The 26,026-nt window shown below is 47.3% G+C and overlaps 4 protein-coding genes across 7 annotated transcripts; 2 read left to right on the top strand and 2 right to left on the bottom strand.

Moving 5' to 3' along the window:
* Window positions 1-500: 500 nt before the first annotated feature.
* LOC6541025 (DNA-directed RNA polymerase, mitochondrial) lies at window positions 501-5,393 on the bottom strand. The gene is made up of 8 exons (XM_026979178.1): window positions 5,007-5,393; window positions 4,821-4,949; window positions 4,379-4,763; window positions 4,164-4,334; window positions 3,356-4,106; window positions 2,159-3,298; window positions 879-2,101; window positions 501-822 (listed from the first exon to the last, which is right to left on the bottom strand). Exons 1-8 carry the CDS (start codon window positions 5,188-5,190, stop codon window positions 693-695), a joined length of 4,113 nt encoding a protein of 1,370 aa, XP_026834979.1. The 5' UTR covers window positions 5,191-5,393; the 3' UTR covers window positions 501-692.
* Window positions 5,394-5,530: 137 nt separating this feature from the next.
* Window positions 5,531-9,637, top strand: LOC6542831. Its single transcript, XM_001968208.3, has 7 exons — window positions 5,531-6,885; window positions 6,952-7,412; window positions 7,472-7,666; window positions 8,225-8,358; window positions 8,413-8,926; window positions 8,983-9,399; window positions 9,449-9,637. Exons 1-7 carry the CDS (start codon window positions 5,538-5,540, stop codon window positions 9,584-9,586), a joined length of 3,207 nt encoding a protein of 1,068 aa, XP_001968244.2. The 5' UTR covers window positions 5,531-5,537; the 3' UTR covers window positions 9,587-9,637.
* A 240-nt stretch (window positions 9,638-9,877) lies between these two features.
* On the top strand, window positions 9,878-10,909 carry LOC6541028. Its single transcript, XM_001968209.3, has 4 exons — window positions 9,878-10,083; window positions 10,146-10,443; window positions 10,501-10,707; window positions 10,779-10,909. The coding sequence occupies exons 1-4, from the start codon at window positions 9,919-9,921 to the stop codon at window positions 10,901-10,903; spliced, it is 795 nt and encodes a 264-aa protein (XP_001968245.2). The 5' UTR covers window positions 9,878-9,918; the 3' UTR covers window positions 10,904-10,909.
* A 1,659-nt stretch (window positions 10,910-12,568) lies between these two features.
* On the bottom strand, window positions 12,569-25,867 carry LOC6541032 (protein pinocchio). Of its 4 annotated transcripts, XM_026978567.1 has the most exons (5): window positions 25,693-25,867; window positions 25,002-25,218; window positions 14,441-14,513; window positions 13,421-13,670; window positions 12,569-12,928 (listed from the first exon to the last, which is right to left on the bottom strand). In XM_026978567.1, the coding sequence occupies exons 2-5, from the start codon at window positions 25,216-25,218 to the stop codon at window positions 12,719-12,721; spliced, it is 750 nt and encodes a 249-aa protein (XP_026834368.1). In that variant the 5' UTR covers window positions 25,693-25,867; the 3' UTR covers window positions 12,569-12,718. The 4 variants fall into 4 exon arrangements, with proteins under 4 accessions (XP_026834368.1, XP_026834367.1, XP_026834369.1 ...); XM_026978566.1 differs by lacking the exon at window positions 25,693-25,867 and having other exon boundaries at window positions 25,002-25,351; XM_026978568.1 differs by lacking the exons at window positions 25,002-25,218; window positions 25,693-25,867 and adding an exon at window positions 15,518-16,010.
* Window positions 25,868-26,026: the final 159 nt, after the last annotated feature.

A 26,026-nucleotide genomic window follows, 5' to 3' on the forward strand; every position in this document is an offset into this window, starting at 1 on the left:
CCATGCAGAACCGAATGTCTAAAAATTAAAAGCAATCGAATGGAATTGCCACAAGTTAATTGAAGTTCAAAAGAAAAGAAACATACAATGTTAAGCACAATTCACACAAGCCGCAAAAAGAGTTAAGGGTACATTTAAATGCAATATTTATAAACAAAGTGAGCCACTCAAAAATATTTCAACTTAAATAGCAATGAGCACAAGATAAACTCGCTTATTCATACACACAGAAAGCAGGTGGAATCCACAATGTAGTGGCCAAACTGAACTAAACAATCTTTTGTGGCGCAGATCCACACGTTCAAGTAGCTCTGAACCGCAATGAAAAACCTTGAGGTGGCAATTAAATAAAATTGGAATCAAATGGAAAACAGAATCGATCATTGCATGAAGGCAGTCGTTTTCCGGAAACGTACGAGTGTTGCATTATATAAACAGGATGGCTTTCTTATATCTGGCCCATTTATCCAACTCAGTTTGGAAAATGATTGCAGAATGTCCTTTAAAAGCGTGTTTTAATCAAGTATCGTTACAAAATCACATTAGGCGTCGATCCACTCTGCGCCCCGTGTAGCTTCTGCATTGCATCGTGTTTTTGGTATCCAAAGCCGAATTGTTCAACAAATTTAACTGGTATGCTAACTAAAACTAATGACTACGGTTAAGCCTAGGCACTGTGCTGTATGTTGCATCTAGCTGAAGAAGTAGACTGAGTCGAGTACGTTGCGCAGGTCAAAGTTTCCCTTCTGGGGCAGCTGCTTCAGAGTGCGGTTCAGCTGGCGCTTGGACAGGTCCTCCACGGAGCCATCGTTGGTAAAGTCGCTGGGGGGAATCATTTAAATAGCTTTTGCGCCAAAGTTCGATGTTGTATTACTCACTTGACCCTGAAGCTGTAGGTCTGCCGCATGAACGCGGAGAGCTGCTCCAGAATGGGCTGCGAGTGCAGGGCCACGAACTGCTCCCGGCACATCCGATTGAGCTCCGGCACGGTGTTGGCGTGGGTCCAGAAGCAGTCGTGCACCGAAACGAACGTGATGCCCTGCCGCTCGCAGTGCAGCGAGGTGAGCATCATGTGCGATGAGTCCAGCGAATGGATGAAGTTCGGCGGGAAGGCGTTCTTTTGCTTGAGGATGTTTGGTCGCTCGTACATGTCCATGGGCATGTTGGCAGAGATCCGGAAGCCGCTGCGAGGCGAGTGCTTGATCTCCTGGCGATTGTAGGGCTGCACCACCGGCAGGCCGAGTGGCGTGACCCACTCCACGTTCTGGCTGCACACGCCGGAAATCAAACGGGCGCACTCCGTAAACCAATCCTGAATTTCTCGCGTGGATGTGAACATTTCCCGCAGGCTTTCGAACGTCTTGGTGGTCAAGTACGTGGACGCAGGCCACACCCAGTCCTTGGGGAAATCGTCGATGTCTTTGAGTTGGCGTGCTATCTGCAGTCGGGCTCCGTAACGTGTCACTCCGTAGACCGTAGTCATCACTGTTTGCTTGATCACCTTGCGGCGAACGAATCCGGCCAGTGCTTCCGCCACATGGAGACCGTTCTGGGCATCCGTTTTCCTACTCTTCTCCACCAAAGCGGCCACTGCACTGTAAACGTCCTGCGGAATGGCCGATGGTGCCAGGTTAACACTACGAGCACCAGCTTCGTCTCTTCCCAAAGCCGCGTAATGCTGCAGTCCATTGCAAGATCCGTCCTGATGAATGGGGAAGCGACTCAGATAGGCAGTCGGATCGGGACAGCGATGCACATTGGCTATTTCCATGCAACACGCCAGCGTTTGCCACGGTTCATCCGATTTGGCCCACCACATCCGCCCTGTGAGTGGATTGTCGGCAGAGTCCAGGATATCCGGCATGATCTCTTCCGCGTACAGTAGACGTTCCCTCACCGAGTCCCGCTTCTTGAGGCCAGTCAGATTGATGCAGTGCAGCTTAAGCCAACTGAATCCATCAACTCCCAGAGGCTGCGCCTGATCGAAGATGAGCATAGAACGAGCCAGGTCCGAGCCCAGGTGATTGAGATGCGGTGGCACGGGATAGACGCGTCCACGAAAGTCCATGTTGTGTGGCAGCCAGAAGACTTTATCACGGTACTAAAAACGAAAAAGTTTTAATGGAAGTTAATTAGAGATTCCCTAGAGAAAACTTACATGCTGTGCCAGCGACAACCTATAGAGAGCATCACACCACAAGCTGTACATTTCGGCCTGCTTCCTTCGATATCCGAGCTTGTCCCGGAATTCCTTAGCTCGTTCCGCACTGGAGGCGGCATTGCCTTCGGCATCCTTAGCTGGCAGCATGGGAAGCGGGGGCAGGGAACTGGGCGGCTGTGGGACGTCCAGCTTGGCATCGCCACCATTCTGGAACACATGCACAATCACATCCAACAACTGGGTGTTCACGCGCCAAGGCACACTGGCCAACTGATTCAGAGAATCTAGGGCAGGATAAAGGTTCTGCGGGTTGGAAGTCATAATGCGGTCCCACTGCTGGATGGCTTGGTGAGGCAGGCGAATGAGCTCAGACTTGTTCAGTAGGTAGCCACCATTGTGAGGAGTACTCCACGGTTGCGGGGGACACAGCATGGGCACCAAGTTCGAGTCAAACGTGAGCGTCTGTTTGCGGGAAGCGCGAAATAATCTTGAGAGCACCGGATGCGGCTTGACTTCCTCTTTAACAAAGCGTCCCTGATTTCGGAATAGAGTGTAAAAGGCAGGCAACATATTTTGTGGCTGAGTTGCCGCTTTGGCTTTGCTCTTCTGCCTCATAATATGCGCGTCGATCTTGATGTCCCGCATCAGAATGTTGTACAAAAATCGACCGACGCCGATCAGGACTGTAGACGGCCACGGCACCTCCGCCAGATCCATACTCGGTCCACTCTCCCGCTGCTCGTACACGAGACGCTGCCAAGCCTGTCGCGAGTTATCCTGCGACATTCCACTGTCCCACAGTTCACAATACGAGCTGTATATCTCGCCAATCTTCTCCAGCGTGCCGTTGTGTTTCTTCTGCTCGATTTGGTACCGTTGCTGCACCTTCTGCCCGAGTTCTTTGTACAGCTGACCGACTGTCGGACTGAAGGTCTCTGAGCCCTCAGCCAGCTTGTACACCTCCTTAATCAGGATGTCTGCAAAGTGCGAGGCGTCGAGGGTCTTCAGATATGTGTAGTAGTTCATGAAGCCGTGTGGCTTGAAGCGCACTTGGGCACGCAGCGTGTTGAGATCGCGTATAATGGCTGCCGAAATTTGCTTCCGCCACGTGTCCTCCAGGTCACTCAGGCGTTCGCGCTGGAAATAGTCATGTTTAGATAAAGGAATATTATATTTGATTAAGTTGTAGCATACAAATTTCTCGTAGTTGGCGAACTCCTTGGATTTCTCGATAGACTTGATGGTAATGCTGCCGTCCAACTCAATTTTAAGTTGCTCGCGAGCTAGCTGTTCCAATTGAGCTGTCGTATAGCCTCGCTTGGAGTTCATTATGGCGTAGTCGGCTTTTCCCGGTTCTTCCTTAGCTCCAGCAGGTAGAACATGCTCGTTGAGGTGGTCCAGCAGTTCATTGTTGTACCCAAGTTGCGGTGGCACATAGACCGGCTTAAAATCCGGTCGAAGCCGTCTTATCGCATCCAAGGCAATGTCCCGCTGATCAGCCACAAACTTCGACTTATCCATAATTTGACTCAAACTGAGTCCTTCCTTTTCGGCTTGGGAAACGTATTTGGATATGAGCTGCTGGTTCTTTTCATCCGGCTCCAGGCGACCCAAGCACTCGAAGATGGCTGCGTAGGTTTGCTCATTGAACGACAGTCCGTCCTCTTCGATGAGCTTGAAGACCTCCTGGGATCGATCGAAGGATCCCTTGCCCGCATAGCCGTGCAGCAGGATGTTGTACAGATCGATGGTGATGAGGCCTTCGGAGAAGTGCGGCAAAGTACTCTTCCTCACCTTGCCGCGATAGGCAATGATGGTGGACAGGGCCCGATTCAGCATGTTGGCCGAGACACACACATTCAGATATGTGTTCAGGTTGATGTGCAGTGCCCTCTGCTTGGCCAGACGTTCTTGCTCCTCGTTCAGGTGAACCTTTGACTTAAAACTGGAATAAAGACTTGTTTAGCGAACTTTATGATGAAAGCTCGACAAAACTGCTCACCGTTTCTTCGATTTTTTTGTGACTGCGTTGGCGTTGGGCATGGCCACAGCTGGTACTGAAGGATTGCTTTTGTCCAGTGGATTGATGTACGGCTCGATGGCTTCGAACGGATCCAGGCCTTCGTGCTCTTCAGGAAACACTTTTGCGGAACTCAGACTAGAAGAACTCAGACTAATAGTGACATATAGCTTAATCTCTGCTGTTGTTACCCTTACCCATAATCCGCCTCGTGCTGATCATTTTCCATGCTCTCCATGATGTCCCGAAAGTTGTGAAAGCTTTTCAGGATGTTTTGCACCTCTTCGGGATTCGCTATCACCTGCTTGGTGTACTCATCCTTGCCAAAGAAGAGCATTGGCCGATCGTCGTATATTCCGGACTCCAGCACAGATCCATCCAAGGCCTCCATGTTGATTTTCTGATACTCCACAGGCTGACGCTGCGCCAGGTCCAGTACGCCTTTGCTTTTCTTATCCTTGCGATCCTCGCGGGCCCGACGCTCCAGTATTTGCTGCTGGGCCTTCTGTATGAAGTCGGCCAGCTTTTTAGACTTCAGCCGCTTGACCCGCGATCTTCGCTCGCTGATGGCTTGTTCGGTGACTGCAAAGGAGGGTCGGGTTACTCTGGACCCAACTTTTGCGACCAGGCGGCACTTACCCTCCAGGAGCTCCACGTATTTGGCGTAGCGGGGCTTGCGCAATCGCTTCTTTTTGGCCTGGGCCACTGCGTCTGTTTGTGTGGGTGTTGTTGTCTGTGTGCGAGTGGTTGTGGTTGTTGTAGCTGGCGCTGCAGAAGCACATGTTGCATTAGATCTCGGCCACTTTGCCCATGAGCGCTACTCACCTGCCGGCATTCGGCGGTACAGCATTTGATAATACTGCTGATAATGCACGAAATTTGGAGGCGAAATTCCGCAGGCACAGCACACTGTTGTTGTTGTAGTTGTAGTTGCTGGGTGAGCGGTGGGTGGGCCTCGCAGTGCTTTTTGCACGGCTGCCGCCCGATTTGCACCCAACAGGCGGTACATTTCGATGAGCTGCAGCTAGACGCACACGTTACACGCAAGTGAGGGCAAATTAACGCAGTTTCTGGCAGTTTTCACACAGCATTTGTTGCATAATTACACACCGATTCCGACCAATTGGTTGTTTATTCCCGCACTTCACGTGTGGCGGCCGCAAGCAGTTGGCGAGCACTGCTTGCTCGGCGAACAGCTGACTGCTATGCCAGGGCTGGCGAGTGAAAAATACCGATAAACTTACTGCGACTTACAATAGGGCTATTTAACTGGCCAGTTACTGTGAAAATCCGTATTTATAGGGCCACCCTTGCACATGTAAAACATTAATAACAGCGAATATAAAATCAAATTTCATGTTGCCTAGAACCCTTTTAAGCATTGCGAAAGAGCAACCCGTTTTAGTATTTTCTTGGTATTATTTGCCCGACCAGCAAAGTACCGTTGTCAACGACTTTTCCGTTAAAAACAAACACAATATTCGAAAGTTTGACGCCAAAATGCCGCCCAAGAAGGCAAAGAAGGGGGCGGGGTCGAAGAAGAAGGAGGAGGAACTGGAGAACCAACCACAGCCGCCGAATGTGTTCCTGTACATCCAGCTGGCGGCCATCGCCAACATGCCCCAGTCGCAGCATCCGCTGGAGATTCACATCAGCCAGGGTGGCAGTTTGCTGGTCAAGTGCGATGAGCACTACAACACCGATGGAATCATTGTCCAGCAGGAGTTCCACTCCAAGCCCACGTTCACGCTCATCTTCCAGCAGGACAACGTGGACCGGATCAACCATGCGGCGGACAATCCGCTCCTCATTCAGCTGTATATGCGCATCTTTCCGCCGAAAAGGGACATTCAAGTGGAGTACGAGGTGCTTGGCGAAGAGGAAGAGCGGCACGATCTGGAGTCGGATTCCGACTCGGTATTGACTGTATCGACGGCTACAACGCAGGATGACCTAATCGATGACTTGTTCGAGGCCAGGGAGACGGTCAAGCTGGTGCTGCTTTGCGTGGGCTATCTGGACGTGATCAAGTTGTTCGGCCACCGGCGCAGCATGATCTGCGAGGAGCTCTACCTCTATCCCATGCCGGATGTGCCCAACGAGATGCGCTCCACCGTCCACACGGAGTGGCACCTCTACACCCTGCTGCCCATCGCCAAGAAGCTGACCTTCACCAACATGGCGTTCGTGACCTTTGAGAGCATCTACTGCCTAAAGGATGAGTACGTGCTGGACCTGGAGACCCTGTGGGTGCGAGTGAGCTTCCGCTCCCGGCTACCCGGCGACAGGAACGATTACACCTTCGTTCCGCTCTGCGAGTTCGGGAACCTGAGGCGGAAGGTCATCTGCATGCAGGACAACCACCATGTGTTCGAGTCCTTTCGGCGCAGCGTGAACCCCTGGAATGTGACCGGACTGAAGTCCGCCATGGAGGTTCAGATGCATCGGCTCTTCACAGAGCTCTTTTACCCCGAGTCCATGGCGCCGGACTTCGGGGAGATCGACCCGGTAATGGATGAGGCCCTCGTCTGCAACTCCTTTCACCGGTTCATCCTAACGCAGAGTATGGCCGATATTCTCTCCTTCGCCATAACCTGCCAGCAGTATGTCCTCGCCGTGGAGGTCTTCCAAACGTTCGGGGCCGCGAAGCCACAGAAGGTTTTCCAAGGGGTTCTGGATCCGTCCATCATGGCTTTTCCAGGGGGTGAATATACTACTCATGCTATCTGAAGAATCCGAGTCTTTATCATTTCAATTCTATTCTGAGCAGTGCAGAACATGAGGTTCGCGGTCCAGCTGGACTACCTCGGAAAACTTAAGCCCAAGAAGATAATGAGCATGGTCAGTATGAAGAGTGTCGAGCGTCCGAAAACCCTCCCCACATTTGCCATCATCAAACTGTGCCTCCTGGCTCCGATTGGAGAGATCTACAAGGAGCTGAAGGTGTTCCGGGACAGCTTCATCCGGCAGAACCGGCTGCTCTTCTGCGATCGTCCTTATGGTACCATAAATGTGATGACCCTGGGCGAAATCCAAATGGAATCCTACGCTCGCTTCGACAAGTTCATCCGGGACTGCATATCCTTCATCATCGACAAGAAGGTGATGAAGCTGGAGGACAGGAAGCAGCACTTCTGCTGTGCTGTTCAAAACCTGACCAACATCCTCATGAAATTGGTGGGCAGTGTCTACAATACGAGGACTCTCACGCATACAAGCGTGGAGTTTGCGGTGCGTAGTCCTCTGGAATGTTGAATAATAAACTCCATTCCATTCCATCTAATCCCCAGAATCTCTGTGCATTTGCGTACAATGAGTTGGAGGCCAGGGTTCACACCGTGGTGGAGCAGATAGAGAACGAGGGCTTTGAAAGTTACACGATCAACAAGCAGATCCAGATGGAGCGTATCATCGACTACATGAACACCGTCAAGCTGCTCCTCATGGTGAATGATGAGAACCTTGCTAACCTGTTGTTGGATAAGGTCAGTTGATTGATTCACTCGGTGGCAATCGCTGGAAATGTGAATCATGGATTAGTTTTGGGTGCTTGGAGTGACCAATCCCGCCATTAAAAACTTTCTTTATAAGAATCGAAGCTTAGTGAATAAGTTAAACTTATTCTAAAACAGTCATTTAGAAATTTTTAATGTTTGTTTGTGAGCAATTTAATTACTTGAATAGTATTGCATTAGGATTAAACTGAGTCATGTAAGATTAAATTAGCAGCTAATTTAAAATTCTAAATAACTTTCCAATATAATATAACCGGAAATGAAAAAGACTTCATCAAAACCTGTAAGTGATTCACGAATATTGTACGCTAATTTGATTAGATTGTATACCTGTATAATGAATAACCGTAGTGTATCAGGTATGAATGAACGAAATTCGGAAGTAAACAATTAATCATTAAGGTGCTTAGGTACAGATATCTACTGGCCAAATTTGTCAACAATCAGATATAGTTATATATGCCATAGGTTTAAATGTAATTGAATGAGTGTGGAATAGATAACCATATAACCATTCTCCATTTACAGGCCATCACGGAGTATCCAAGTAGCGAGCGCTTTCTGTTCTACATGGTAATTGCGTACATGGAACGTGGCGATCTGGAAAAGGCGAAAGAGTACTTCAAAACGAATCACCTGGCGGACACCCACGACTATTTCGCGTAAGCCTTTCGATATCCGACAAAATGAAATGCCATTGCGATATGATATCATAGGGGCTGGATTAAGTTGTACATCAACTACGTGGACACGCGCAACAACCCGGAAACCGCGCCCGACTGCATCGAGTGTCTCTTGAGGAGCATCACCAACTACGCCGAGCGGAATCCGCGGCAGCAGGACGCATGGATCCTGCTCTACTGCTACTACAAACGGTTCAACTACGAGCCGGGCTGCGCCTTCGCCCACTGGCGATTCGAGGATCACCATGGGCACTGCCGGCTCAACTCCTCCTCCAATGCACCGTACAGCCTGTGGGGTCTTCTTGTGAATCGAAACATCACCATCCCAACGAGCCGGGGCACCATGTTCCTGGAGGTCTTCAGGACCTTCGCGCGGCTGGGCCTCTATGAGTTTTCCGAGGTGGTTTTTGCTGCCGTGGAGCATCTGGCCACCGATGCGGATCGGTATATGCTCGAGACCCAGCTGGACATGATGCTCAACAAACTGGACGAGGACTTTGTGCCCCACACCTTTGAGTTTGAGGAGGGCCCGGAAGGTGATTACTTGGTGGGTAATTCACACTTTAGACATCACAGATCTGACCCTCAAACTTAATCTCACAGGGCGCCATGAATGCCCAGATCAATGGCAATGTGGAGTTCTATCGAGGAAATCTGGAGGAGGCGGCCTTGTACTACGAGAGCGCCCTGATCATGCCGCCTCCCGAGGAGAACGAACGCGATTTCTTCGTGGTCAGTAGACTGCGCCTGGGTTACATATCCTACGAGCTGGGCAACTACCACAAGTGCATCGAAGCATTGAACTTTCCATTCGCTGGCCAACTGCTCTGCATTGCGGCCAGCTATATGATAGGCAAGTCCTACTACAAGCTGGACCTCTTGGAGATGGCGCTTGAGGCCTTCATTAGTGCCACCCACCTGGACACCCATGTGCCCAACGTTTGGGGTTTCCTGGCGCTAATTAACCTGAGGCTGGGCGAGAACTACAAGGCCATCGAGTGCTGGAAGTACGCCAAAATAGTAAGTTGAGCTATTTCTTTTTATGCTATGTGCTATATGCTTTCCGCAGGAGCCCAACTATCCCATTGACGACATGATGATCTATGAGGAACTGGACGCCATCGACTATGACACCGTTGACCTATACATCGATGGTCCCCATCAAGTGGTCGACGACATATTCAGGGACTCCCAATCGGACTCATAACTTGTATATTTTGTGTGAACCCATAAAGACCAACATTCTGGCTGCTCTGCTAAAATGGCTATGTTCATAATGGCTTCATCTGGGCCTGCATCCCATGGAGGTAAACGGAGGGGGTTTGTGGTGGCTTACTTTTTTCCACGAGGCTCATTTGTTGCTGTTTAGCTGGCGTGACTTGTTGACACAAGGTAATGAGACGGGGCGGCAGCAATTTGCTTGCATAAGACAGTCCACCCTGCCCACATATATGTGTACATACTGTATATACGAGTATCCTGGCTTTTTATAGAACCCATTCGAGGCTTGGGCCCCGCTGCTGCAGTCTGCATCCAAACATGGCCCACGGAGGAGGCATTAGCTCGATGGCCGGGCTGGAGGAGAAGCCAGCGGCCTGTGTGGCCAGCAGCACGGCCTTGGCCATTAGGAACTCGACCATAATCGCCCATCGGCTGTCCATTTACCTGCCCCAGCTGCTGCTGCCCTCTCGGGATCCCCAGAAGGCAGTGCATTCCCTGCTCCACAGCAATACCAAAAACTTAACTTATACTTGCTTACCTTCCAGCTCATCACCGAAATCAACTGCTACGTGGCCCAGTTTCGGGAGCTGCTCATCTTTATTGGCCAGGCGCGCGATTCCCCAGAGCTGCGCGAGAAGATCAGGAAGCTGAGGCGCAGCTGTGTGGATGCCTGCAAGCACACCGCCCACTTAATCACTCCCCAGCCGCGCCACTGCCTGGGCAGTCCCAGTGAAAGGATGCACTTGACCCTGCTCTACCACCTCACGCTGCAGTTTCAGCACGAGTTAATCAAGAGCCATCGTTTGATCCAACTGGTGCCCCTGGACATGACGGAGTACTATGGTTAGGCATCAGATACACTGGTCGAGTTGTTTGCTAAAGCATCTATGCTCCCTTTAGCTCCTTCCCGCACAGCTCCATCCAATCTGGGCAATGTCATCAGCCAATTCCTGCTGTGCAAGCAAATAAGCCCCGACTTCCAGCAGGAGGAGCTGTGCAGCATTGTAAAGGACTCGCAGGAGCTCAGCGAGCTTTTGGAGGAGCTGCAGGCCCACATGCCCTTGACGGAGGCATCTCCGGAATCCGACCTGGATCCAGCACAGAAATGTGAGTCAGCTTACGGTTCTTATACCCCCGGTTTTTATCGTTAATTGCTCAATCAATTTTTATCAATCTAGCTGAAAGCAGTCTTGTTTCCCTCAACACTCCGGAATGGTATGCCCGGCAGCGCAGGAGGAGTTGCAAGAGCCGGAGCCGTGGTCTTTGCTGCTGCCTGGCCAAGAACCCAGCCAGAACCTTTTAGAAAGAGGTGTCATTCAAGTTGGTAAGGGAATTAGAAACAAGGTACACAAATAGTTAGTGATAGTTTCCTAGAAACTAAATATTAAGCTTCATGTAAAGGAAATGAAAGCCTGTCGAAGATAGCACACATCTATCAACTGGAATCTAGCGATTTTCACCCATTAATAAGTCAATAAATCTGTAACAATAGCACTGTTCAATGATATCACACCAATTTTGGAAGCGATAAAACGTGTTCCCAGAAATGATAATAAATGCCAGTTATGCCGGCAAAGCAACACCTCAAAGAGACCCAAGGCAATAATCGTTCCGAAAGCGATTAAAAGAAATACAAGCCGAGTATTGCTGTTTTCTCGATTCGGGGAAGCTCCAGCAGAATGATGAAATCCGAAATCTGCGGCCATCACGCGGACAAAGGGGCATAAATTCACCAAGAGCTGGTTTAATCCCGCTTTACGATCCCCAGAAAGATGTCACATTTATGGGCGAGAATCCCAGAAGCGCTCAAATGTTTACAGACTACTTTGTGGAGCAGGTGCTGTCGGATTTGGGCAGGCGTCGCCCACCTGGCAACCATAAATTAGATTAGATTCCGGCTTACACCGCGTGCCTCTCGTCATTGGACAATGGCAACCAGGTTGAGCGGATCGCGATGCCGTGACTTTGCTGATAGAGATGCTTGGCAACAGAGATCGCGCATTAATTAGAATAATTAGAATTTGCTGGTTTGATTTTTGCATAGTTTAGGTATTTAATTTTAAAAATATGCCTGTCTTTTACAAAACATATCTCTACATTAAAAATATATATTTATGTATATTGTATGCAGATTTATGTGGTATATAATATATAGGTGTATATATTAGGTATAAACTTCTACATGTCATATGGATTTTCACAGAAAATCTTCAACTTTTGAGTAATGCTTTTCAATTGTTTCCTTGTGCGTGTTCTCACATCCTTAATTCCTTATTTTTTCTCATTTTTCGTGCTTTCACTTTCCCCCTTGGAGAGACTGTTCAATCCTGTAGTTACTTTGTTGAGCATTATGCAATTTGGAAGATTCTTTCTTTCGCTCACTGAGCCCTCCGCCGGCACCATCGCAGCTGGCTTTGATCTGTGCCCGCGGAGCTCCTCGCTTCGAACAAGCTTTGACACAAGGCAAAAAGCAACAACTAACTAATTGTTAACAACAATCTCTACACGATTACACGATTACACGGGCTGTTTGGTGTGTGTGTGTGGGTTATACAAAAATCATCATCTCATATCGCTATAGCTATCGTTAGACATTTGCTACATCATTGTAAATTCACTATTTGCTCACGATTCTTTCTGGCTAATATCACCATTATCACTGCAATGCCTAAACTCGGCTTAAGTCTAAGCAGAAGGAAGTCTTCTCCTGGATAGAACAGGTAATGTGTGCAAACAAAATGGTGCCATTAGAAGGTAAGCAAAGGAGCTAGCTTAGTTGCTAAACAGTTGCATAGTCACACAACGAAAACGAAACCGGTGAGGTGAGGCGAAATCATAAAACAAAAGAAAATGTGTGCAAAACAAAGAACTAAAGACTCAACGCTGCACAACAATAATAATTAACAGCTAAAAAGCTTAGTAATTAGGCCCTAAATTACGGGTGAGAGACTGTGTGTTTGGGTGTGCATGTGGGGCTGATTCTGCTCCAGCTTTCTGCTTTTGCTTTTGCTTCTGCTATCTGCTATATATCTGGATGAATGGCTGTGTGCGGGGGTGTGGCTGATGTGGAGGCGTGTTTGCAGTCTGGCTGTCGAGGAACTGGGCGGGGGACTCCGCTCTAGATGCGACCGCTTTTGCTCGCCGTCGACGTGGACAGCTGTTCCAGGCGGGAGCACAGCTCCTGGGCCAGGCGCAGTTGATTCGCTGCGGCGGCGGCACACGAGGTGGCGGCTCCAGCGGCTGCTCCAACGGGCAACTGGACTCCGGCCACGACTTCCGGGTAGCTGATGCACACGCCCACCCAGCGAGCTTGACTGCAGGCATGGGACTGCAAGGAAGAGAAGAGGTAATGGTTAGGTTAGTTTGGTAAGCAACACACAAACAAGTTCAGTTGAATTTCTATAACTCGAATATGGTTTATTTTCAAAAGTAACTTGAGGCGCAATATTTTGATGATTGTGCACAAACTAGAAGCTTGGAACATTTGTTTAAACAATCTACCAAAAGTAGTGTATGCACGTACAATCTAGAAAACCTCAATGTTAATTCCCGGCTTACAATGCTTTTTGGTGTTGACTTATCGAAAAAATGTGGAGGTGTCAAGCAAAGTTTTCTCAATTATTATCGGTTTCATTTTCTGTACTCCCAAATAATTAGTATCCATCAAAATGGGACTAGCAGAAAGGCTCAACACAGCAAACAAATGACTTGAGATAAAGAAATTTCAGTTATGACGAGCAGTAAATCCAGGAAATTTAACTTTGGTTCGAGCTACGTGAAATTCGACACTGGGAGATTCCACTCATTGACTTCAACTCACCATGGCGAAATCACGTTTCCACTGGACACCGCACTGGCCGTCGCACAGGGGACAGGGACGCTCCAGGCTGTAGCCACCGCACTCGCTGCAGTCGAGGGACACATGGTCGTCCGTCCAGGAGACGCCGCAGGTGAAGCAGGAGCCCATGTGCTGGCGCAGCTCCTCGATGGTCAGCACGTTGTCCATGCTGATCTCCAGGGGACTGCCCACCAGATCTGGCAGCGAGGCAGACAGGCCGAGATGGTGATGCCTGGAAGAGATTAGGCCGAAGCGGGGAATTCTTGTTTAGTAATCGTGACAAATTGCGGCTGGCGTCGGGCAACCGTGACCTTGCCAAGTGGGTGGCGGCGTGTGCTGGCGTGATTATGATAATGAGCGGAGTGGGAACTGTGATGGCCTAAGTGGGATGGGATGTGGGGATGCGGACGAGGGCAATGATTGGCAACTGTACCCGACTCTGCGGCGCGACTTTCGCCTGATCATGTGAGCGATGGCGACGGGCTTTTGTTGCTTTTGTGCGGCCCCAAAATGCGAAATGATAATGATACGACTGCGAATATATATGTTGTACATATAAACATAGGTAGACGTATATATGTTTATGGCTGTATACAAACACAGACGGACGCCGAACTGTTGAGCGCTGAAGGTGCTGGCCCCCTTCATTAATGGGCCAAAGTCGTGGCCAAATCGCAGGTGTGGTTTCTACGATACTGTATTGTATTGTATTGAGTGGTATTGTGGCGGTGTACTCTGCACCCTGGCCCAGTCGCCATTCCCCGCACGATTAGATTGCTTAAATCATGAATGAGCCACCAGCCACCAGTCACCACCAGTCCACGTCCCTTCGTATCCCCCACAAATTAGCCCTGACATTGTTTACAGCGATATTTAGCAAATGCGAAAACGGAAATGGAAGCGAATTAAATCGAATCGCTGCTTCCAGCTAAATGAATCATGAATGTACTGAATACATATGTCTATAGATCTGGAGATGGGCATCCAAATGGAAATACTTACGACAGGGGACTGCAGATGTCGGCGATTTGGGGACCGTGAACACTGGCGATCGACATGTTGGCTGCTGATGGCACTGCAAATAGGGAAAACAGAAGAAGTCAGTTAAAGTTCATCAAATGTAACAAGGTGAGTTCAATGCTGGTCAGGTATGTAGGTAGTTAACGATCGACGGCGAAGGTAAGCGAGCTTGTTGTACAGGTGCGTGACTCAAGTGTCGGACAGCTCGAGACTGTACCAAGCTGAGCTTCAGATCATTCAAATGGGTATATGTATCATTTTCCGCAGCAACTCGGACGACATTCTTGGCTAAAATTAACAACTATTCGTGGGGAAACTGAAGGTGGAGTGCGGACCAAGACTACAACCGCTGAAATCCGGTTGAAAGCACCATAAGCACACTACGAGGCCGTTGATCAGTGCGTCATCTCGTGTAGTTTCAATTGTTTGGGGCTCGAGTAATTAAGAAACTTTAATGTGCGAATTATTTGGAATTGGAAGGGGAACGTTAATGGCCCACGCTTGTGCCTCAAATGGGGGAATACTGTCTATAGGGTATGGCCAATACTGTGTGCCCGTCTACATTGTCCACACGATTTTGGCAAAGTTGCAAAAATCTTTCTGGCGAGCCGAGGCACATGACTGCCGTGGCGTCTGCTGGCCTGGCATCATAATAAATAAATAAATAAGTACGTATTCTGCGTTGTTATGCGGCCATCCGTTGGACGTTCTATATTTAGCTGGATCGAATCGAGAAAGTATGTATAATCACGGGACGTGCCCGAAATAAACCAAACAACATGGGATAGTCTGGGCATTGGTTGGCGCCCCTGCTTGGCTGCAGTTCGGTTTGAGCCTCTGCTGAGAGGCAATTTTCAGTTGCTGAAACGGCAACGGCGCAAAAGCGAAATTGCTGTAATTTATCCGATCCGAGCATATTGTGTGCCGCACACACAACTAGTTGCATTTCATTTGATTTTATTTATTTATAGAAGGGCACACACACAATGGCACAAAAATGGGGGAGACACCGACGGGCGCTTCAGTTTTTTGAGTTATTTTTGGCACGGAAATACTTACATTTGTTGGGTTATTTACAGCAACGGTTGTTGTTTTATGTTTTTTAGACAGCGCTATTAATAAATCCAAATTGGGATTTCTGTGCTGCTTTATTCGCCGTATTTATTGGTAATTGTAGTTGGCCTTGCGTAAGCCAGACAATCGAATTGCTTTTTATAATTGCCTGGACATTAACATTAACCGTTGGCAATTGTTATTGTATTGCTGTATTGTTTGTAACTTTTCACACGCGATGCGAGACAGTTAGCTCATGAAAATGCAATTGGCAATAGTTTGTATCTGAATGCAGTTGTTTGACTGGGACTGCAGCGCACTTTTATAGTTGGACTGGGAAGCGAAACTGAACTGTGTAGCTGGGACTCGGACTGATTTTCCCCAGATTCAATTCGATTCGATGCAAGTAGTTTTCTCCAGAGCCGAAAGACCAAGTGGGCAAGCACCTCGAACCGCGAAACTCAAATGAACGGCGCTCGCTGAGCTCACCTCGCTTTTATAGCCGATCTGACTGGCGAGAGCGGAGAGCCGTTCGTCAGCGCAGAGAGCGAGTGCGAATGCGAGAGACGAGCGAGTGATATTGCTCGGACCCGAACTCGAATTCGAATCGCATGACAAAGCAAAGCTAACGAACTGAACTTGCCAAAACACAAGCACACGCACGAATTAAAAAAATCACCCGAGTGCCGTGCAAAACACGTAATAAAGATCAAAACACAAGCAAAATGCCAAAACAAAGTCTGATGCTGACCAAATTAGCGGTAGTTGGCAACAGGAGCGGCTCTCAGCGAGAGCTAAAGAGAGCCAGAGATAAGAAACCAAAACAAAGCGATAACTAGCGAGTGTCCCGACCCGAGAATACCTGTTACTCGCTGGTGGTACGAATTATGTGATGTGAGGTGTCATTAAAGTGTCTTAGTCTTAGTTAAGTATTAAATTGTCAGCTAGTAAAATAGCCACCTTGAACTTGATCTAAGCTAAATCATACACGGCATTTAAATCAAACATGTTACATATCTCTCCACAGACACGTCATACCCTTTCTAATTCGCGAGAATCGGGTACCAGCACTGATGGCGAGAGGGCGAGAACATTTAACGGTCAAGCACAGCAGGCGAGCACCCTTACACCCATACCGATAACCAGATAGCCACACCGATATCTCCTCCATACGCCCCATCGGCCGGACGGTACGTATACGACACATTGACCGGACGGACACTAGTACATCGACTAGGTGTAATCGCCCGCTGGTTATTGACGCATGTCCAAGAAGACGGCAATCGAGATGCCCCCTGGCAACCGTCAGAGGAACCGACGGACGACGTTGCTTCATTTGAATAACAAATCAGTTCGCGCTATGACAGGTAGAGCGCCGGGCAAGGACAGGGACGGTTACGGGTTCGAATTCGGGTTCGTGTCCGTGACAACAGGGCAGGTGGAAAGCCAGAGGAAGGACGGAGCGAGGTAGCAGGAAGGTGCAGGTAGAGCGCATCCCTAATCACTAGATTCGCAGAGGCATCAACGGAAAATTTCATTAGGGGGTGTTTTCCCATAATCACAATATAACGACTATGTCCAATAACATGTTATTTGGAAAAGGACGTAGGACTCAAAAGAGATTTCGAATTATGCATCATTATGCATCAAAACAACTAAGCAGAACTGCGTTATTTTCAGACCTTGGTGGCCAGAAAGTTGGCCTAAATGGTATTTAATCAGGCAAAGATGACAATATCATGCTGATAGTATTATTCTTTCTCTGCGGTTATTTCCCAACCATAAATATACATAAACGCCATCCACCATTTTTCGCTTATCAATCTGCTCATAATCTTATCAGCAAAGTCCGCCGCCCACCCCCTTTTTTTTGCAGTGCGCGTGTCTCTGCGGCAAATTGTAAAAAAAAAAGTGTAATGGTGAAACCCACACGGTATATACGAGTATGTATGTATAATATGAAGACGAGGTGACTCCCGGGGCTGTCATCCCGCCGGAATGGAAATTTTCGCCAGCGCAGGCATGTTAATGGACAAAAACTGCAAAGCCAAACTGCAGCTAGGCGGGCCTAAGTTATGCAAATGAGCCGGGTTCCAAGGCGCGCGTCGCTCCAAAGGCGTCTCGAATTACGCCAGCCCAACGAAAAGGGAGCACCCCGGCCAAAGCCACAGCCACAGACACAGCCAAAAACCCAAAACCAGAGACGAACCAAAGCCGATCCGCGACCCTCGCCAAATTAATGCAATTCAGCGTCGCAGGCGACGGTCAACTACACACAGAACACACAGAACCAGATACATAACTACACTCGTACCCGGGCAGCATGCATAGTATAAACAATTAATGTTTATTTAGAAAGCAAGAACGGAACCCTCGCGATCCAGCACGCTTTTCACAGGCATTCAACTTTTGTCGCGACGCAGTTTCGAACTACACGGAGGGAAACGGAATCGGATACATTCCGGCGGATTTGGGTGGAGAATACTTCGATGGGAGGTGGACAGTCCACACCTCATGCGTTAAAAACATATTACTTTCGCTTGGCGTACTAAATCGCATAGCAGCTCAGGGTAATTGCTGGGTAAATGATCGCGATCATTTCGGGGCACTTTAGTTCTCCGCTGTGGAGATGGAAGCGGGGCACCATGGCAATGGGTTGGAGAAGCAGAAGAAGAAGGTCACACGGCAATTGCCCGAGATGCCCACACAAAAGAGCGACAGCCTCACCTCGGCGGAAATTGCGTCAGACAACGTGGGGATATTAGTACGAAAATAACAATATTTAAACAATATTTTCGCAAACCTTTTAAAAACCTATTAAGTGCCTCCGCAGTCACGCGTGTGTATATTTATACTCTTCCAATTCCAAATTCCGGATTAGTATAGCCAATTTTCAGTAACCCGTTCGAAAATAATAACAAATATATTTCGCCACCGGATGAATTAGGCTCGCAGTTGGACAGAAATATTTATTTCAATCTTATCGCTTGATTTATACGCCGGGAAGGTGTTATCATGGATTGAATATCATAAATACGTGTTTATAGGGGGCTGCTATTGAACTACTTATTATTTGACATTTTCAAACGAATATTATTTTGCGGTGCAGAGAAAAAACCCTTTCAATGCATACACGTGTTCATTTCAAAACGGAAAGCTGTTAGCATTTTCCGAAGTGTGCATGGAATTGCCGGCGATTTTCAATGGGAAAACTACAATCTAAGTGATTTACGTTTAAGTAGGTTTTTTCAGCTCTCCAAGGGCTCGTGGCGATTTTCAGCTAGCAAAATTGATTTAGAATGTATAAATCAGCAGCTCGACTTAATTGCACACTTGGCTTCCGCTCAGCTACCTTGCGGAAATAAATCTTTGATCATCTTTTAGATCATTGTCTATATTAGTTTGGCGTTCATTACGTACACAGTTTAGCGAAGCTTATTGGTGGATTTAAAAACGAATAAATCATTTAAATCATATTTGCAATATTATTAGTTCATCTACGATCGATCAATACTTCGACTTTTTCCCTAGTAACTCTATACGAACGTCATCAAAACAGACTATTTGGCCAGCTGGCGCAGGGTATTGCAATTTCGCCTATGCCACACACAGCTGCAAACTGTGTGTGCCACGATAGCCCCGGTGGAAGCATGCATAACCATGGTGTTCAAGTGCTGCTCGAAGACATGCGCTTCCTCTTCGGATTTGGCCAGCACGGGAGTCTTCGCTCCGCCTTGAGCGCTGTTCCGAGCAAGTTGCTCTGCAGCTAAGCAAACAAAGCTGCTCCTGAAAGTATCTGTTAATTATTGTTATGGGTGGCTGGTGTGGCCGGTGTGTAAATACTCAGCTCACATGCGGATGGATCCGTCACAGCCAAATGCAAAAACAAAGGCGACCACAACGACGGCTTGACGTCAATGGCGAAATGGGATGGGAAATCAGGAACCCAGCCCCGAAAGACAACAACCATCCAGGGCAGAAGCGCGGCCCCTGCGATTCGTGGGAGGCTGATTCACTGGACTGAGCGGGAATCTACGCCACATTTTGGCCAGTCAGCGCCACACTTTGATCGTAAAACTGGTCTTAGATTGGGGCTTGGGTGTCCATCATCACATGCTGATGCTAATGAGTTCGCTCGAATGCGACAAACCCGTTCCACGGGATTCCCTGGCCCCGAGATGCGAGTGTAAACAAACCGAAGTCAGATAGTCTGAAAATCAGAATTCCAACCTGCGGCTGGCTGTGCTATGGAAACCGTTTACTTAATTAATGGGGGAAAAGTACCCACGAATCTCTGGGTAAACTGCCAAAACGGGGCGTGACTCCGTCTGGGCGCAACAATCCAACGAAAGTGGCTATTGGTTCTATAATCACAGGCCCCATAGGTGCACTTAGTACTGGACCCCATCCCCTCCCCTTCGCCCCAACCGGATCGATCGCCAGACGAAACCGTTGACAAGGGCAATTAGAAAGCCAACGGACGACCCTGACCCTTGGCCCCCTTGGACATGCTAATTCCGCGGGTTTTGTAAGACTTCCACGTAATTAATTTGCATGCCGTGCCAGCGACGATAAAGCGATCTCGTCAATGGGAAATGGGAAAAGCTGCCATAAATAGGTCTGTGACATGTTATCTCACGGCGCCATTGCCTACGAATGTTTACGGATATATATAGATCGACCAACTGACTGATGACTGATACTGGCCGCGACCATGTCCATGACTGGAGACCCCAAGAAGGTGGCTCTCATCGAGCGCTCAGGTTCACGTGACCCTGGCCCTGGAAATGTGTGATTCGCCCAAGAACTGGAGCTGCATTCCTCACTGAATCTGGCGATGAGTTGCTGAAAGACCGCATCTATTATCAGTAAGCAGAAATGAGAGGGTTGTTATTTCTGAATGTCATGAGCAAAATGGGGTTTTATCTTGAATAACATGCATGTTTACTCATAACTAGATAAATACTAATATTGTAAGGGCTGTTGCCCAATTCGAAATATGTATGTTATTATGTATGTATGTTGTTATGTATTGGATAAATCGATAAATGTTATTTATATTGGGTAAACTTATTTCCTATAGCAAACTTATAAATAGAACGCGTTCTATTCAGGTTTAATGACGCCTCTTCAATATTTATAGATCTCGTTTATTTTGTGTGATCGTCTCACGATTATATACGTAAATATATCATACGTAACCTTCGCTAAACTTGACTGCAAGATGGGTGATAAAACCGCAACGTAGATAAGATCCAAGGGAAAGAATAATAGGGTAGGTTCTAGGAACAAAGTCTAACTAAGGTCTTCTAATCTAGTATAAGCTTATAAAACAGCACCGAATCGAGCAATAAAACATATAAAGCAATATAATGACAATAATTGCCTACAGCCTTCGTTGTTGAGAAATAAGAAAGAAAATAGGGTAACCCCAGAAACTTGAAGAAGCTAATGGCTGATTTGAAGGATTAACTTGCATTTCGAACTCTTTATAAAGAGTTTGTCAACCATCTCCCTGTAATTAATACTCATCAAAGTTTATTTTATGAAAAAACCCAAACATGCATCAGCCCACTGAACACACAAACCACAGATCACATATGTTTATGTCAGTCAAAATTACTGCGAAGCGATATAAACGTACTGAAAACAATTGGTTTATGTTATATTATCCGGGATTACATATATCTTTCCCCGCGAAAACAACAAATTGGACTCGACTTAGTCAGTAGTAGTAGGAACAAAATGGAACGGCCCAGAAAAACTTTAGTGTTTCTATTTCGATTTGCGGCCTATATGGCTGTGCTCATTGGAAAGCAATGCCCAGATTGCTACGCAATTGAATTAAAACTGTCGGAGGAAAGAGGGCGGCACATTGAACACTAGTTCAAGGTACTACTTGCAACGCAAATTCGCGGTTTGCTAAATTCCCAACCTCGGGCAAAGTGCGAAATCCCCAGTCGGAAACTAGAACACTCCACCGACCCACAAGGGGATGGGTTGGCGTGCGACAATTAACACTTGTGGAAGTCTGGAGAACACTTAATTAGCAATTTGCATAATGCAACAGTTTCTTAATTACACGTGAGCCAGGTTGATTGCCACGGGGGAAGGTGTTCGAACGGGTATTTTCAGCGCGAGAAGATTGGTGGGTTCGGTTCGATCTGGTTTCACTCTCGGTTCGTTCAATGAATTTATTCGGTTCGAGTTTTAGGCTTTCCCATGGACAATATTTAATTAGTTTTTAGCATGTGCATGGCTAACAAACAAACTGGTTCCCTAAACTGACAATTTTCTCGAACTTGCAAATCAACCGGAGAACAATTCAGTTTAATCTGGTTTGGTTGTTCAATTTTCCCAGTCAACTCATTTCGAAATGGACCTAATTAATAAACAGTCAATAAAGAAACTAGTTTCATGTGAGCTACATTATATGACCAAACAATTGATGAGACCTGCTGAGCATAAGGAACTTCTGTAGTAGCTCACGATTTATCTGCTTTATAGCTTTCTCGTAACTGCAGATTTGATTACTTGTGTATCTAACTCAGCCTCGCAATTCCACAGAACACTAGATTAGTATTTTCCCAGGAAGATTGTGGCTGACTCTTTTCTGTGCGCCTTAGAGGTTTATGTTCTCAGAAAATTGGCTTCTTATTTAAGCTATGTTATGTATAAATTGCGCACAACTTGGAGTTCGCCAATTACGAAGTAAGCAACACAAATTTCAGTTTTGATATGGAATTGTGGAATCTCACAGCTTTTGTCCCAGGTGGCGTCTCCCAGCCCTTTAGATCTCTATCTTTATGACGACTACCGTGTGTGATGCAAATGCGGGAATTCACGACAAGTTCGAGGGGGTATATTTAGTCAATAAAGTGGCGCGAGCGACTAACTGACGTCGTCAGATGTGACAACGTCGTCATCAGCATCGGCATCGGCATATCAGCATCTCGTTGAGCCAAGGAAATACTATATGCATCCACTTCATGGTTTTCCCTCTGTTAGATTTGCGTCGCACGGAACATTTGTCCAGTGTAAACATATACACAACCGTTGCCGGTTTGAACCGATTTCGACCGCCGTAGTGTAGTGCCGGCTATGGCTCTATCTATATGCCCGTTTGTGTGTGCTAAAATTGTAAATTAATAAAAGAGCAAATGAATGAATGAACGCAATTCGAATTGAAATCAATCCGCAGCACACGGACACACCCAGCAATCGCCTCGGTCGGGCCTCTCCAAGTCGAGTGGGGCTTTAACTTTACAGAACACAAAAATACTTGTAACTACAGATTAGCTGTCTGTTGCCAAGTAAATATAGAAATTCTTTTGGCCCCATCACCCCGTTCTAAATTACAATGCACATACATATGTAAACTCCTCGAGCTGAGGAGCTGAATGAATGGGCCGAACAAGGGTCTTTTGTCTTTCACACAGTATCGGGCAATGTCAACAGCGATTATTGCTGTCTGGAAGTAATAGCGAATTGGTTGACACTCTGGTGATCTTTTCTCGCTGTGTCTTGGATTATATCCGCCAAACGGGGGGCATTTAGCATCTAACCGGTTGAGACCAAAGCGAGTCGGTTGGGGCCATCTGGAGCCGCCTCTAACTGGTGGCCAGACCACAAAGCCCGGCGCCAGAAGTCGCAGCTGGCGGGTCGGATTGCATCTGGGCACTTTCCATCCGCACCTGTGCCGCCCAGCACACTTCCACTGCGCGGCGGAGGGCTATCGCCTTTCGCCGGAGATCGGAGGTTGGCGAACCTGAGACTTCGGGGCTGCTGCGCCATTCCAGAGGCGACAGTGCTAGTCAATGGGACTTATCATGCACGGACACTCGAACCGACAAATTATACCAAACCGTGAACGGACTGCGCGTGGCGTTCCGTTCTATAATGAGCATGGGAACGCAAAACGCAGACAGTGGGTTGGGGGGATATTGCGAAACCGAAAACGTATTTATTTTTAAAACTGTCGTTACGTTTGTCATTTTAATAAGCATTTTATGCATGCAAAACGCTTATGCAAGCTCCCGTGTCCGCGTATGAGATTCGCCAGCGAATTCTACATGCGCTTCCCACCGCTCCAACAATTATAATTAATGTTGTATAAGGAATAGCCGGTCTAGACGTCTAGCTGGGTCTAGGATGACTCAAGACCCACACGAGATAAGCGCAAGAACGATCAGTTCAGATAATAAAATTCCACTACATCCATCATGATAAGTGGTAAAGTACGGCCTATGAGTTCAGGAGAAAGATCAAATCTAATGAGTCTGAGTCACGGCGATCAAGCTGACTTACAGTCCTATAAATAGGTCGGATAAATCGCTTTCAGCACTGATTGACTGCGAATTCTCCGATTCATTTAAAACCTTACAACATCAACGTGAACTGAGACTGTGTAGCTCTGGCAGACGAAGCTGATTGCAAATCGTCTGATGCAATATGCTAATCATTCGCAAATGTGCGAGCTAAGCGCAATAGTTTGCAACTGGCCAACTTTCGCTTCCTTTTGGGTTAAGTAACGAAAAATGCGGTGTCTGAAGTACTGAGACTTGGAGCAGGAAGATTTTCATAAGCCAATCAGCCTAATAACTCAAACGTTAGTAAGAAAGTTCGTAGATAGTATGATACTATCATTTTACAAGGGACTTCATTTCCAGCCCACATGGCTGGCTTACACGCAACATGGGCTCCATAAGCCCTACTCCCGCAGAAGCCTTTTATGGGCGACACGTGCCTAGTGGGTTGAGCAATATGCATGCGAAAAACAGCTCACGCTAGCACGCATAAGCCGGCAATATTATTGTTTACCAAAATTGGGGAAAAATTCCACTTGAACCGCCGGGGCATTGGAAATGTTTGCACACTCTTTTGGCACCCATTTTTCAGCAGGTGAATCGAAGGAGAGGCATGATCGGCCGGAGAGGCCTGTCCGCTTCGATCCGATCCGCAGTCACATGACAAACGCGTGAATTGGGCGGCTGAGTTCTGGGTGACAAGCGAAACGTGTGAATAGGCGAGTCGCACGACTCGGTTCGAATGGTAATTGATGGGTTGCCAACATTTCCGTGGGATGTGCACGGGTACGTTCTAAAAACAGCACGCAATGGGACTAATTTTAAATGGAACTCTTTCGGGAAGACAGAGTGCTGGCTATTCCGGGATTGTATAATTGATGGCCCTTGCTTATAGGCGATCTACTATCAACGCCACTCGAAGATAAAGCCGAAGTGTATGGGCATTAATAAAAGTATACGGCAGTTTCCGCTCGATCAGACAAAAGCCGCGACTCCAAAAGTCGGGAAAACCACTGGCCGATAAGCCGCTGCAGCTGGTACAAAGGTGTGAATAGCGATTTCCCCTGTTCAATTAGTGAGCTTCGCTACGGCTAATCGTAAATAACAGAGATTACTCCGATGTCTAGACTATAAATACAGTCGGGTGGCTAATTATATGTACGAACTGGCTACGGCGCACTCACCTATGAAGTTCAGCTTGTCGGTGGCCAGATTGCAGAAGTCGGGATCGTCCACATCGAAGATGATGCCATCCTCCCACTCGGTGACAATATGCGACGAGGAGACGGAAACGGAAGTGGCGGCGCGTTGCTGCTGCTGCTGTTGCACCATGGAGCTATTGTTGTTGTTGCTGCTGCCGCTGCTGGCGGAGATGTGGTTGTTGTTGCTGCCCGTTTTCATCTCCAAAAGGGAAAGAGAAACGCAATTAGAGGACTCGGCGGGTATGTACATACATATGTGGATACGTGCTGGCATGCAAACAGCAAAGTACACACGTGGCTTAAAGCGCAGCTTGTGTAGATAGACCAAGCAGCTGGGGAAAGGGAAAAGGGTTGATAACTCAGTTAGGAGGAGTGGGGGGAGGGGTGCAGGCACACAGCTGTTGCACACACACACAGATGCGCTCCCCTCGTTTCTTGCAACATTTATTCGCACAAGTGCAACATGCAAATCAATAGATGCAAGCTGCATTTTATTTGGGTGAAGGCTACATGTGTGTGTATTTGTATGCATGAGTGTGCAATTGCATTCGCTGCTTGTGTTTGTTGCTGTTATTGCATTTGCCTTGCAAATTTTGTTTGGCCCCATGCATGTGTGTTTGTATGGAAATACCTGAAATCCGTGCTACTTCTGTTGGCCAGTAAATTCACTCACCTTTTTGCTTGCAGCACGTTCAGTCGACCAGCTTAAAGTTAAATATCCAAATTTAAGCCCACGCAGCCGAATTTTAAGTTAAATTTGGATAAAATTTCTGCAAAACAAAACTTTGCTTGCAAATTGCTGGCAACTAGAGGTGGTAAGCTGCCGATTTTTGTAGTTGGCAACACCAATCGATAGACAAAAAACGTTATGCATTCAAAAATTATGAATATATGCAATGTGAAATGTGTGTTCTGTTAATATTTTAAAAGTAATATGGTAATTTAAAAATAGTTTGCTTGGATCCTCTTATATAATATAATACTAATAATAATAATTAGTATCCCTG

This window comes from Drosophila erecta, unplaced genomic scaffold (assembly GCF_003286155.1).
Source record: "Drosophila erecta strain 14021-0224.00,06,07 unplaced genomic scaffold, DereRS2 tig00000055-arrow-pilon, whole genome shotgun sequence".
NCBI classification, from domain to species: Eukaryota; Metazoa; Arthropoda; class Insecta; order Diptera; family Drosophilidae; genus Drosophila; species Drosophila erecta.